Raw genomic sequence first — 14,681 nt, 5'->3', positions numbered from 1 at the left:
CAGTTCTCTCTCTTTGATTACTGGCTTCTCCTTGAAAGAAAACACGTAAAAGTAAATTGCCAGTAATCAAACACAGGTGTAGCTCATTGTGTTACCTGTCAGTTCTTCCTGACTCCTCATTGCCCACAGCTGCCACAGACTATTTTCTACATTGTAGAACAATATTGAAGCCATTAAAACTATGAAATAACATATAGGGAATTATGTGGTAAACAAAATGGTGTTTAAAAAATATGAAATATTTTTGATTCTTCAAAGTAGCCGTTGTTTACCTTGATAACAGCTTTGCACACTATTGGCATGATCTTAACCAGCTTCAACCAGCTTGGGCGGCATGGTGGTGTAGTGGTTAGCACTGTTGCCTCACAGCAAGAAGGTTCTGGGTTCGAGCCTAGTGGCTGGCGGGGGCCTTTCTGTGTGGAGTTTGCATGTTCTCCCCTTGTCTGCGTGGGTTTCCTCCGGGTGCTCCAGTTTCCCCCACAGTCCAAAGACATGCAGTTAGGTTAATGTGGGGCAGCCTTGGGCTGAAGTGCCCTTGGGAAAGGTACCTAACCCCTGACTGCTCCTTGGGCGCTGTAGTGTGGCTGCCCACTGCTCTGGGTGTGTGCGCGTGTGTTCACTGCTTCAGATGGGTTAAATGCAGAGGATGAATTTCCCTGTGCTTGAAGTGTGCATGTGACAAATAAAGGTTTCTTCTTCTTCTTCAAGAGGTAGTCACCTGGAAGGCTTTTTAAATTAACAAGTGTGCCTTGTCAAAAGTTAATTAGTGGAATTTCCTGCCTTCTAAATGCATTTCAGACCATCAAACAGTAAATAGCAAATTTAAAAAAATAGAGTAAATAGCCATATTTGTGGTTGGGATACAGAGGAACTGGGAGCAGGCTTCAGAACAGGTGTTTATTTTATATTTCACTTTTCAGTGTACTACCACATAAACACACAGCACACACATCAGGGAACACAGCTCTCTCTCATTACTGGCTATCTGAAAGAGACAGAGATGCATGTTAATAGACAGCCAGTAATTAGATACAGGTGTAACTTGTCACCTGTACCACTCATCAAACTCTTGTGGTTACCAGAGGACCAGTCCCCCACTGTAACCCTAGCTATGTAATAGGCAAGAGGCCAAGGGCTACAGAAATGGAGATCGGCGCTGCCTAATGCACCATATGGTGTGGGAAGGACTTTGGTAACTCATCACGTTATCTGCTGGCTCAACTCCTTGCCATTCACAGCCAATGCTCAACCACACCCTCACTGCCTCATACCACCAGGCTGCTCCAGTCGCTGTGCGACTCCTCAATTACTCCAATATGAAGCATTGCCTTGAGCTCATTCTGAACCACATTATTTTTGTGCTTGGGAGGCCAATACGGGCAGCTGAGCACCACCACACCTGGGGGAATCTTGACGTGGTGCTCTATGAGGTCAGTGTGACCAGGGAGGGGCATGAACATGTCACTGAATTCCTCCTGCAACCTTACAACCTGGGCTGTCTGGGGATGGTGAGAAATGGTCTCCACAGGTGACCAGGGTGAATTGGACTGCACCTTTTGGACTTCCCTCCAGTCCCAGCTCCACCCTCTCTGGAACTACCAACACAAAAGCCACAGGAACCTCCTCTCACCACGATTTCAAGAGATTGATGTGGTAAATTTGACCTGCATCACCTCTATCTATACGCCGGACCACATAGTTGACTTCCCCAATTTGCCATGTGACCTCAAGGGCCCTTGGCACTTGGTGAATAGTTTTGAGCTTGATGTGGGCAGTAAAATGAGCACGTTATCTCCCAGTGCAAATTCTTTTAGCCATTTCTCTCTATTGTACAGCTGGGTTTGCTGTTCTTGTGCCTGTAGCAAATTCTCTTGGCTTATGTGACTCCATGCCTGGAGTTTTGCTCTCAGGTCAAGAATGTACTGAATTTCATTGCTGCTTTGTGAAGGTCCCTCCTCCCAATTTTCTTTAATGACATCTAAGACACCCCAGGGCTTGCGCCCATACAGCAGTTCAAACAGGGAAAACCCAGTGGAGGCTGGTGGGACCTTGCACACTGCAAACAACAGACAGTCTAGCCACTTATCCCAGTTTCTTGTGTCCCTGTGAATGAACTTACAAATTGTTTTTAAGTGTTTGGTTAAATCTTTCGACCAGCCCGTCCATTTGCAGATGAGAAACACTAGTATGAATCAATTTAATCCCCAATAATTTGTACAATTCGCATAGTGTGCATAATATAAAAGTGGTGCCTCAACCAGTCAGGCTTTCTTTCAGGAATCCCGACTCAGGAAATAATGCAGAAATGTGCCTCTGCAATACTATGTACAGAGATATTGCAAAGAGGCATTGCTTCTGGGTATCATGTTGCATAGTCCACTATGACTAAGATGAAATGATACCCACATGCAAATCAATCTAATGGCCCAATGAGATTCATGTCAGTGCTTTTGAAGGGAATCTCAGTTAATGGTAATAGGTGCAATGGCGCTATTGGCGTAGCTGCTGGATTTACTAGCTGGCATTCGCGACAAGCTGCGCACCATCTGTGGACATTGGCGCGAATCCCTGGCCAATAGGAAATGAGACATGAGATGATTTGGTGTTTTGTCCTGACCTAGCTGCCCAGCCATGGGATTAAGATGAGCCACATGGAATAAAAGTTCCCTGTGGCTCTTTGGGTCCAACAATTGTGTCGTCCCTCCTTAGTCTGAGTGACGTGTCACTCAATATAGTCTATCCTTAATAATACAAAAATACAGAAAGGAACGCATAACAATAGGCTGGAGTTTCTGGCTATCAGTTACCTTCACTTGGTCAAAAGTGTATTTCAGAGACTTGTCATTCATCTGTTCCAGTGGGAAATCCCCTAAGGGGTTTCCCAAAGAGAGAGGTAGCTTGGTGCCCTTCTCCCTCTCTGTGTCATGAGACCGCCTCCCCAGCCAATGTTGTGGTGGGATTCCCCCGTGATGTGCTTATCCAGGACCCATCTACTACTAACTTTTTTTTAACCTTTTAAACCCCAGCCAATCTGTTCCCAGGATAAGTGAATGGGTGAGGCTTGGGCTAACCACCGCCTCCACACTATGCTTTTCTCCCCAGGAATGAATAGTGATGGGCATTGGTGGATATTTGTGAACATCCCTGTGTACACACCTGACCTTCATCAATCGTGCATTTCCCAGTGCCCCGCACTGAATCAGGCTTTGATGCATGGAGCTCTGATTATAACTAGAATCCACCAAAGCCCCTTGAATACTTGTACCCCCTTGAATACTCAGACATGGTACGTTCCTGCTTGATCTGGGGAAGCCTGCAGCACATCAGGAATGCAAATCGGAATCCCTGCCCCTTTGTGGCAGTGCTGATTCCAGGAAATCCCAGCCTTCCTGCCCCGCTGACAGACCTACCTGGACTTTTTCCTGGTTTTGGTGGGCATGGATGAGTCCACCTGTGGGGGGGGGGGAGGGTTGTTAATGGCAGCACAGACACAGAAGGAGAAGGGAATGAGGAGACATGAGGGAAGACATGAATATGGGGAGTGGGTTTTGGAGGACTTGGCCCCCGTTTCCATGGGCTTGGGGTAGGGGAGGGGTGAGGAGAGGGAGAGAGAGGGGGAGAAAAGCTGCAGCATCACCTGCTCCCAGAAATGCTGTCAGGTGATCCTCTGCCAGTTGGACCACCTCTTCCAGTGATGCCACACGGTGACACTGGACCCATGCTGACATCTTGCTCGGCAGTTGCAAGACAAACTGCTCCAGTGCAACTCGATCTATAATGCTCTCAGTGTTGCACTCACCAGTCAGCAACCACCATTGGCAGGAATCTCGGAGTTGTTGGGCAAAGGCAAACAGGCAGCCAGTCTCACTATATGTCAGAGCGTGGAAGTGCTGGCGATGTTCCTCTGGTGTGTGGCCCACCCACTGCAGTATAGCCTGCTTCAGGTCTGGGTACTCCAGCATGCTGGTGATGGGGAGTGCCAAGCCACAAGTAGTAGTTAGTGATGATGTCTCTCCCTCCCGCCCTCTGACTGTGGTAAACACATTCACTGTGCGTTTAAGCAAGACAGTAAAAAATGTGGCTGTAGTGCTACTCTGTACAGTGGTTTAGATCTGGGAGATTCAGAAAACGTAAAAGAACTGAATGAGTTGTCATGAGCACTAAAATTTTCCAAATATGTAGATATTTTCTAATGTAAATATTTTTCATGGATAGGCTGATCATTTTGTTCATTTAATCATTTTTCTTCTTTGGGTGGATACAGATATTGCTGTCATCACCCTTGTATACAAACTTGCAAACTGTTTTTAAATGATTTAAAGGCTGTCTGTTCTTTGACACCTTTAAAGATTCAAAAAAGGAAAGTTGTTTTCTTGTGTTCACTCATCATTCATAGATGGATAAGTCCTTTGTTGATCCCTTACTCTGGATATTAGCAAGCATTAAATTATCATGATGAAAACATACAATGTTAATAGGAATGCCTGGTAAAATAAAGCATCACTATGTATATTCTGTGGGTATAAATGAATTCTGTAAACTTTTTTTTTTGACAATTGCATTTATGGTAACAATGTAGATGTGGTGATGAAGGCTTCAAGAATCTGGAATTTGTTTTTGTACCTTGAAAGTACAAAATAGTAAATGACTAAATGTAAAGCATGAACAAAAGTGCAAAAAAACCTGAATTGCAATTTAGCATTTACTCATGGTGATTATTGCTACTTGTACTTTGTATTAGTGATTGCCATTCCATTCCCAATGTATGTCATTGCAGGTGACAGATTTGATTCAGTATTCTGGAACCTGCACATGAGCAACATCAAAGAGGATGAGCAGAATGACAGGCTGAAAAGGCATTACTGGCTAAGATTGGTTCTTTTGTGTGAAGCCCCTCAGGAAGCATCTTTTAGTGACATTCAGGGCCTGGCCATCAACAAAAACGTGGTAACTGCACGGTGAATTTTGGGAGTGTTGAAGCCACAAGTTCAGAATGTTTAAGCCCATGGAGGCTACAGCTGTCAGTCAAGTGTCCACCTGCAGTGATAAGCCATCTATCCAGTGACCATTGTAGACACCTGAACCTCCTGTCACGAGAGACAAAGCCTCAGCTGGAAGACAACACTGTGTACTCTCTACCTTCAATGGAAGGAGTATGGCAAGACAGTTTACAAGTACAGGTCTTGCGATGTGCCCCTGTATATTGTATAATGGACTGTCTTTGTTCCACTGAGTGGTGATGTCCATGACAACCAAGCTGCAAGATGCACGTTGGACTCTGACTTTTTTTTTTTTTTGCACTTTTTGTTCATGTTTTGCATTTAGTCATTTATATTTTGCACTTTTACATTTGTAAATAGTTATTTTCCTCCTAAAATCCAACCCCACATCTATGTCTTGGCAGGTGAAAACAGCACCTTCTGCATGCCTATGTTACATGACGCAGTACTAACAGGCCTCTGGTGCTAATTTCAATAAAGACTAAATGAGTTGACTAAGTTTAGGCATATTTGTAAAATTGCACATTTTGTAACTGATTTCTAATGCTTCTGCTGCTTATTTCATTTTGTGCCGTTTGGTGACATTTTCTCTGATGGTTGTTGGTGGTTTATGACATTTAGACATGTTCCTTTGTGCCATTTTTAGCAACGCTTGCTATTTCTAGACTACTTTTTTTAGGCTTCATGCAATTTTAAGAGGCTTGGTGCCATTTGGAAAGATTTCTTGTGATATTTGTTGGTGGTTTGAACCATTTGGACATATTCTTTTATGCCAATTTTTAGAAATGCTTGCTATTTCTAGAAGTCCTCTGCTATTGTTTGAGGCTTTGTGCCATTTTTAGAGGCTTTGTGTCATTTCAAGAGCCATTGTGAGGCAATAGGAGAGGTTTGGTGCCATTTGAAGATGTTTTTACCTGTGTTTGGATAACCTTACACAGAATTTTAGTGGGTGAAGGTAATTTCTTCTTCAAATTTTGGATGCTTATGGACAAGCACTTATGGCATCTGAAAGAGCAGAAATAGGATTGATCGTACCATTTACTTTGAAGGTAGAAGGCATTTGTTTGGGGGGGGGGGAACTTTTATTTTTCAAAATTTTCTCTGAATATAGTGCTCCTAGTAGAGGAGAAAAAAACCCTAGAAAATCAAACTCCTGTCTGTCTGCTTTCATATGAGCTATTAAGCACTACTGTGGAGTGTGACATCAAGAATAAATTCAGTGCTGGACATGGGCACCCCTAAAATAGACAGAAATGCCAGGTTTTTTTGGTCTCTTGGGGAAGGGGCATTAATCAGGGTTCTGATAACTGCTAGTTGAAAGGATTTAGGGACATAGGATTTAGGTACTCACAGAAGAATTGATTATTTTTTTAGAAGAGGTTTGATTGCTTCTGGTATTACAGGTATCTGTTTGAAGAAATGTGTAGGTAAGGGATCTACTACACAAGTTTATTTTGATGAGGAAATTAGTGAAGTGAAATTAATTTGGTCTCTTGAAGGGGAGTAAAACATTACAGTCACTGATCTGATAGTTATTTTGTCATCGACAGTATTGGTTATCAAATTATCTGGCTTTAAATTTATAGTCTGAATTTTTTGCCTGATATTTTCAATTTTGCTGTTGAAAAACTTAATGAAGTTCTCAGTACTGTGGTGGTCTTATTCCTAGTTAATTTTGCTACACTATTAAATAAGAATCTAGAATCTATTTTTATCATCTTCTGTTAGGGTGGAGAGATACCGTACATTGATTTAGCAGCACTAAAAGCTTTTCTATACTTCAGGAAGCTCTCCTTCTGTGCTGACTGGAATACTACCAGTTTAGTTTAACACCATTTACATTCTGTTTCTCAAGTGATCCATTTTAAGGTGCATGTGTGTCCGTTATACCAGGGTGGTAGTTGTTTTCTGTTTGTTTTTTGCTTAAGTGGAGCTACATTATCTAGAGCAGGGGTTCTCAACCTTTTCTACTGTAAGGCCCACCTATTCATTCTTGTAATGAGTCAGGGCCCATTAAAACAGATCCCCAATTATTTTGGCTCATTTATTAGAATCTAATAATCTATTGTAAAGTGTATTAATGGGATGCAACATTATTCCCTCTTACAGATGGGAGCCTAGGAATTAAATAAATGCAATAAAATCAAACTGTTTTTAATTGTAGGTATTGTATTTAAAATTGTATGGATGTACCAGAAGCCAACATAAAACCATGCATGCAGGGCATTCTCAGTCAAAAGAGATTAATGATCCAAAAGTGGAGTCTGGTTGATTAACACAAGAACTTGTTGCCATGTTTGTGTACAGCAAACAAGCAAGTTATTAAAACCAAGAAGTACACTCAAAAGAAGTGGCTATAGAAACCACTCAATGGGTTAGATATTTACACGTTAACAAAGAAGGATTTTCCCTACAAGTTGGAAAATCATCCATCTGTTGAGTTCCCTGACATCTCAAACTACCTGGTACTGCAGACATCGTTCTATACGGCCAAACCAATGAAAACCTGGAAGAGCACAGAGGTATACAACTTTTTATATGTGGTTGGGTTAAAGATCTGGAGATCAAGACACTACAAGATGAATCCTGTATCATTTTTGCCTGGGTAAGGAGGAATTTTTGGTCTTTTTGTATGTGTCTTTGCGATGGTTGCTAGGATGCTACAAGTTTGAGTATCGGGTCAAACCACAGCCACTCGATTCTCAATCCTCCCTGCTCTTCTGTTCTAGGTAAATCATTCACAAAGATCCACAGAAACCCTTTTAAAGACCTGCGTATTACATGTATTATATAGTTAGTATAGTTAGTTTACGATATGGCAACTATGATTGAACAGTAAACAAAAACACATCTGAGGACTTAGAGTAAGCAGCTCCTAAACTTCAAAACATCACAAAATAATGGAAAATGGTGAGAAAAGTAATTTGTGAATTCAAACAAAATAAATCGGAGGAATTTACAAACCGTTCACAAAGTGATCAAGGTAAACTCGAACGTTCTTCGACTCCACTCACTTTCATCACAGTGAAAGGTTCAAGAGCCACCTTTCTCTTCACCTTTTGGTAAAATCCTTTGCCCTTTGACCCTTTATGACTTTATGGACAACCTGGAAAAAACTTTTTTTTTTTTATCAGTTTCACCGTTTGTTCGATTCAAGCAGCCCAAAACAATGCAAGCATAGGGCATTTTAATGACAAACAAGGTGTCCCAGTGATAGTAACGCTTTGTGAACAGTGAGCTTAGCTGACCACCACGTCATGTCTTGCATATCTAATGAGGCAGATGTGACGTCAGATGCAAAGTATATTCAGTAGCTGACATGAATGCATGCAGACTATGTTCAGTAGCATGGCAAGGTGCATATATTATTAGTAAAACATATTTTAAATTGTACCCTCCTAAAAAATTAGCTTCAACTTGGGGGGGGGGAACAAACTTTGTGGCCCACAAGATGGCACTTCATGGTTCACTCATGGGCTGCGGCCCAGTGGTTGAGAAACACTGATCTAGAGTAGAATGGAAGGTTGATTTATAAGCATTCAGTTGCTTGATCAAAGTCTGTGGGGTCTCATGGTGATCCAGTCAAAGTTGAAAATTCTGAGTTTATTGAAAAACTATGTTCAGTAGTTGACATGAATGCATGTTTGACACAGTAGGATGGCAAGGTGCATATGTTATTACTAAAACATATTTTAAATGAGATGAGCTAATGACCTGAGAGAGCTTTCTCCTGTGTAAATGTGACCGTTTTCTATATTTAATCCAAAAGTTAGTTTTAGATCAAGTGTGTGGCTCACCATTGTGAGTGAAGTCCTATGACCTTCTGACTAACTGCTACTGGATCTAGAATGAACATGAATGCTGTTCCCAGAGGGTCTTCTGGGTTATCAAAATAAATATTAAGGTCTCCAGCAATTTATGCTTTGTCTAAGGAAATAACCAGGTCTGAGATGAAATTCATAAAGGAATTCAGAATATTGCCATGGAAGTCTATAAAAAAATTATTAGTGGAACTGACTGGGTAGAATTATTTTTTGTGGTTACATACATTAGTACAACCCCAATTCCAAAAAAGTTGGGGTGCTGTGTAAAATGTAAATAAAAACAGGATGTGGTGATTTGGAAAAAAAAATCACAATAGAACATAACATATCAAATGTTTAAACTGAGAAAATATACCGTTTTAAGAAAAAAATAAGTAATTTTGAATTTGATGGCAGCAACAGATCTCAAAAAAGTTTGGACAGGGCCATGTGTGGTGATGTACAGTAGCTTACAGCAAGTTATGGTCACTGAACTGCTGAATGTCCAGGTGGTGCTCCAAAAACACTGTGGGCTTTATAGATAACTGAAGTAGTTTTGAGAGTAAGGCTGGCCTGTTAGAGTGGGACTGTATCCATTCCACTTGGGGAGGTGCCGCTCTCATTTCTTGTAGCATAGCCCATAGTCTCAGAACAGGCCTAGAGAGTGATAATCCAGAACCAAGGCCTGGGAGCTGACGAGCAGCCTAAATGGACTGCTAGCTGCCTTGAGTCATCACTGAGGTGCCACCATATTGAAACTGTGTCTCTTCCCTGTCTTTTTTTCCACCAAAAATGTAGAATATTTGGAAAATTTGTTTTAGTAACCTAATTAACACAAAATTAGATTGTACTGAATGTACAGCCAACATCTTTGATCTGAAGCTTGGACTGTTAAGCATTAGATCTCTTAAGTGCTTATTAATGAAATTGTTACTGAACAGGAGTTTAATATACTGTGTTTAACAGAAATGTGGATCAAACCAAATAAGTATGTAGCAGTAAACTAAGCTAGTTCTCCTGGATACAGTTACATACATACAGCCTCATCTAACTGGTTGAGGAGGAGACATTGCAGTTATTTACGATTATCTAGGCCTATTTTTCACAAAAAAGAACCTAGACAAATTAAATGTGTTTGAAATGCTACACCACTGTGTAGCATCCCCTCTTTTATTAACAACAGTGCATAAACATCTGGGAACTGAGGAGACCAGTTGCTGGAGTTTTGGGAGAGGAATGTTGTCCCATTCTTGCCTAATGTAGGATTCTAGCTGCTCAACAGTCCTGGGTCGTCTTTGTCATATTTTTTGTTTCATGATGCGCCAAATGTTTTCAGTTGGTGAATGGTCTGGACTGCAGGCAGGCCAGTTCAGCACCCATACTCTTCCACTATGAAGCCAAACTGTTGTAATACATGCAGTATGCAGTTTAGCATTGTCTTGCTGAAATATGCAAGTCCTTCCCGGAAAAAGACGTTGTCTGGATGGGAGCATATGTTGCTCTAAAACCTGTGTATAACTTTCAGCATTGATGGTGGCTTTCCAGATGTGCAAGCTGCCCATACCATCAGAGATGCAGGCTTTTGAATTGAGTGCTGATAACAAGGCGGATGGTCCCTCTCCTCTTTAGTCCGGAGGACACGGCGTCCGTGGTTTCCAAAAAGAATTTCAAATTTTGATTTGTCTGACCACAGAACAGTTTTCCACTTTGCCTCAGTCCATTTTAAATTAGCTTTGGCCCAGAGAAGATGGCAGCATTTCTGGATCATGTTCACATATGGCGGCTTCTTTGCATGATTGAGCTTGAACCTGCATTTTTGGATGGCATGGTGAACTGTGTTTTCTGGAAGTTTTCCTGACCCCATACAGTGATTTCCATTACAGAATCATGCCTGCTTTTAATGCAGGGCCACCTGAGGGCCTGAAGATCATGGGCATCCAATATTGATTTTCAGCCTTGTTCCTTCCCATACGAAAAAGAACAGTAAAGAACTTATAAGAATTTACCACTGTCTTAGTAGTAAATCCTTATAAATATAAGGATAAATCCTTATAAGGATTTATAAATAAATATATATGCCATGTATGATTTACTCCTGAAAGTGGCCCATTTTGCATTTTCCTCATACAAATTTTTTATGAAAATCTAGTATGTATGAAGTGAACATTGTGCATGATTTTTACAGATAATGTGTATGATGAATTACACCGTCTTTGTATGCTTCATGTAATGTTTATAGTTTTAAATTATATTTTACAGTTTAAAATGTATATGCCTTTTATATGTAAATCCAACACAAACATGTGGATTTACATATAAAAGGCATATACATTTTAAACTGTAAAATATAATTTAAAACTACAAACATTACATGAAGCATACAAAGACGGTGTAATTCATCATACACATTATCTGTAAAAACCATGCACAATGTTCACTTCATACATACTAGATTTTCATAAAAAATTTGTATGAGGAAAATGCAAAATGGGCCACTTTCAGGAGTAAATCATACATGGCATATATATTTATTTATAAATCCTTATAAGGATTTATCCTTATATTTATAAGGATTTACTACTAAGATGGTGATAAACTCTTATAAGTTCTTTACTGTTCTTTTTCGTATGGGTTGTGCAGAGATTTCTTCAGATTATCAGAACCTTTTGATTATATTATGTACTGTAGATGATGAGATATTCAAAGTCTTCACAATTTTACACTGAGGAACATTATTCTGAAATTTTTCCACAATTTGTAGACAGTTTTTTGGAGATTGGTGAGCCTCTGCCCATCTTTTCTTCTGAGAGACTCTAGCTCTCTAAGATGCTCTTTTTTGTACCCAATCATGCTATTGACCTGTTGCCAATTAACCTAATTAGTTGCAAAATGTTCCTCCAGCTGTTTTTAGTACCACTTACTTTTTCAGCCTTTTGTTGTCCCCGCTTGTTTGAGATGTGTTGCTGCCATCAAATTCAAAATGAGCTAATATTTTTCATGAAATAGTAAAATATCTCAGTTTAAACATTTGATATGTTGTCTGTTCTATTGTGAAAAAATAGGGGGTTACTTATGAGATTTGCAAATCATTGCATTCTGTTTTAAAAAAAAATTACAGTGTCCCAACTTTTTTGGGATTGTAGAAAGAATTTCAAACATTTAATTTGTCTAGGTTCTTTTTTGTGAAAAATAGGCCTAGATAATCGTAAATAACTGCAATGTCTCCTCCTCAACCAGTTAGATGAGGCTGTATGTATGTAACTGTATCCAGGAGAACTAGCTTAGTTTACTGCTACATACTTATTTGGTTTGATCCACATTTCTGTTAAACACAGTATATTAAACTCCTGTTCAGTAACAATTTCATTAATAAGCACTTAAGAGATCTAATGCTTAACAGTCCAAGCTTCAGATCAAAGATGTTGGCTGTACATTCAGTACGATCTAATTTTGTGTTAATTAGGTTACTAAAACAAATTTTCCGAATATTCTACATTTTTGGTGGAAAAAAAAGACAGGGAAGAGACACAGTTTCAATATGGTGGCACCTCAGTGATGGCTCAAGGCAGCTAGCAGTCCATTTAGGCTGCTCGTCAGCTCCCAGGCCTTGGTTCTGGATTATCACTCTCTAGGCCTGTTCTGAGACTATGGGCTATGCTACAAGAAATGAGAGCAGCACCTTCCCAAGTGGAATGGATACAGTCCCACTCTAACAGGCCAGCCTTACTCTCAAAACTACTCCAGTTATCTATAAAGCCCACAGTGTTTTTGGAGCACCACCTGGACATTCAGCAGTTCAGTGACCATAACTTGCTGTAAGCTACTGTACATGACCACACTGTGCTGAGATGGGGCCAGAGCATATTATGGCATATAATGACCATTGCCATTAGGGAATACTGTTGTCATGAAGGAGTGTACTTGGTCTGAAACAGTGTTGTGGTAGGTGTCAAAGTAGCATCCACATGAATGCCAGGGCAGACAGTTTCCCAGCAGAACATTGTCCAGAGCATCACACTGCCTCTGCCAGCTTGTCTTCTTTTCATAGTTTATCCTGTTGTCATCTCTTCCCCAGACAAGCGACACATAAGCACCTGGCCATCCACATGACAGAAAATGTGATTCATCAGACCAGCCCACCTTTTTCCATTGCGCCATTGTCCAGTTTTGCTGCTCAGGTGCCCACTGTAGGTGCTTTTGGGGTTAGACAGGGGTCAGCATGGGCAATCTGACTGGTCTGTGGCTACACATCCCCATACGTAACAAGTTGCAATTCACTGTGTTATGACACCTTTCTATCATTGCCAGCATTAACTTTTTCAGCAATTTGGCCTGCAGTAGCTCTTCTGTGTGATTGGATCAGATGGGCTCCCCATGTAAATCATTGAGCTTTTGGTGCCCATGGCCCTGTCGCTGGTTCACCAGTTGTCCTGCCTAGGACCAGTTTTGGTAGGTACTAACAGCTGCAAACTGGGAACACCCCACAAGACCTGCCATTTTGGAGGTGCACTGATCCAGTCCTCTTGCCATCACAGTTCGGCCCTCGTCAAAGTTGCTCAGATCCTTATGCTTGCCCGTTTTTCCTGTTTCCAACACATCAACTTCAAAAACTGATTGTTCACTTGTTGCCTAATATATCCCATCCCTGGACAGGTGCCACTGTAATGAGAAAATCAATGTTATTCACTTCACATATACTTGCTTTTAATGTTGTGGCTGATCTGTGTATCCGAGGGCTGTTTTGTATCTTTTTTTTTTAAATAGTTGAACTTGACATGCTTAACTGAGTTAAAATTTAAATACATTAGATACTACTGAGTCTATAATCTTACATTGCCACAGAGCATGCAGCAGCACTACATTAACACAACAGTATCTGTTCATATCAACCAAATGATGGAATGTGAAAACTGTCATTCTAAAGCCGAGAAAGTAGTCAGTAGCCTAGGGTTAAGGTTTTGTTGTAAAACTTGAATGTTATAGATTAATTTGTATTTATTTTATAACAAATGTAATGGTAGTTGCTGATATCCACGTAAGCATCTGTCATCTACAACTCATTTTCATGCAAGAATATTTTAAAAGTTTTCAAAGTAGTTTGGGTAACTCTTCAGGCATGGGGGCCCAGGGCCCAGGACTCCCTCCCCCCCTTTTTCTGGCCCCAATAAGAAGTAGTTTAGAAACCAATGTCTGAAAGCATCTCAGAAGCCTAAATGTGGTGTGACTGCAAAATGTTTCAGGGTCTGAACTGGCCATCTGTTTTTAGATATTTGGGTGGTTATCTATCTCTAGTTTTGTGTGTAATAGTTGCTGATTTGGTCTTTTTATTTAACAGGAGCTACCTGCCAATAGTGTTCTCCTGGTATATCTGTCAGCTACTGGGGTCTTTCCCTCTGGACGTGTTGAATATGAAGGTATGTTCTTTCCACTGTTTTCCGATCATTGTGCTGCTTGCTTTCTCTGAATAGCCTTTCATTTTAATTATCGTTTGTGAGATAATTTCAGAATTCACTGTTCCACACACACTCAACTTAAATGGTAAGACACAAAGAAAGCTGGGTACTGTTTCTCTGTAACCCAGTGATGAACTCTCATAGAAGGTTAATGCATTAACTACCATCAAACTTCTCATTCCATCCAGCCACACAAACGCTCACATACACATCATCCTTCACTCATTCAGCTTATGATCAACTTGGTTACATTAAGTAAACCAGTGGTTTTGTCTATTTTTGTTTATCTTCTTTGCTTTTTTTTGTCTTTTGCGTCATTACATTTTTATTTCTCCCAGAAGGATTGTACTGGTGGAACTGATGGTGTCTTGGGAAGAGAAAATAGACGAAGCATTTGAAAGAAAGCTGGCAAAGTACAAAGACCT

General features: G+C 40.5%; 1 protein-coding gene across 6 annotated transcripts in view; it reads left to right on the top strand.

Annotated features, from left to right (window-relative positions):
• Window positions 1-14,681, top strand: part of scai (suppressor of cancer cell invasion) — a 274,289-nt gene that overhangs the window by 190,168 nt on the left and 69,440 nt on the right. For all 6 annotated transcript variants that reach the window (XR_009651884.1, XM_060912894.1, XM_060912895.1 and 3 more), the window contains one exon: window positions 14,139-14,217. Coding sequence is in view for 5 of the 6 variants with exons in the window: in XM_060912894.1 (XP_060768877.1) it covers window positions 14,139-14,217 (79 nt within the window). In the remaining variant the exon portion in view is untranslated. The remainder of the gene's footprint in view (window positions 1-14,138; window positions 14,218-14,681) is intronic.

Source organism: Neoarius graeffei, chromosome 28 (assembly GCF_027579695.1).
Source record: "Neoarius graeffei isolate fNeoGra1 chromosome 28, fNeoGra1.pri, whole genome shotgun sequence".
NCBI classification, from domain to species: Eukaryota; Metazoa; Chordata; class Actinopteri; order Siluriformes; family Ariidae; genus Neoarius; species Neoarius graeffei.
This window is presented reverse-complemented; position numbering and strand designations above follow the sequence as displayed.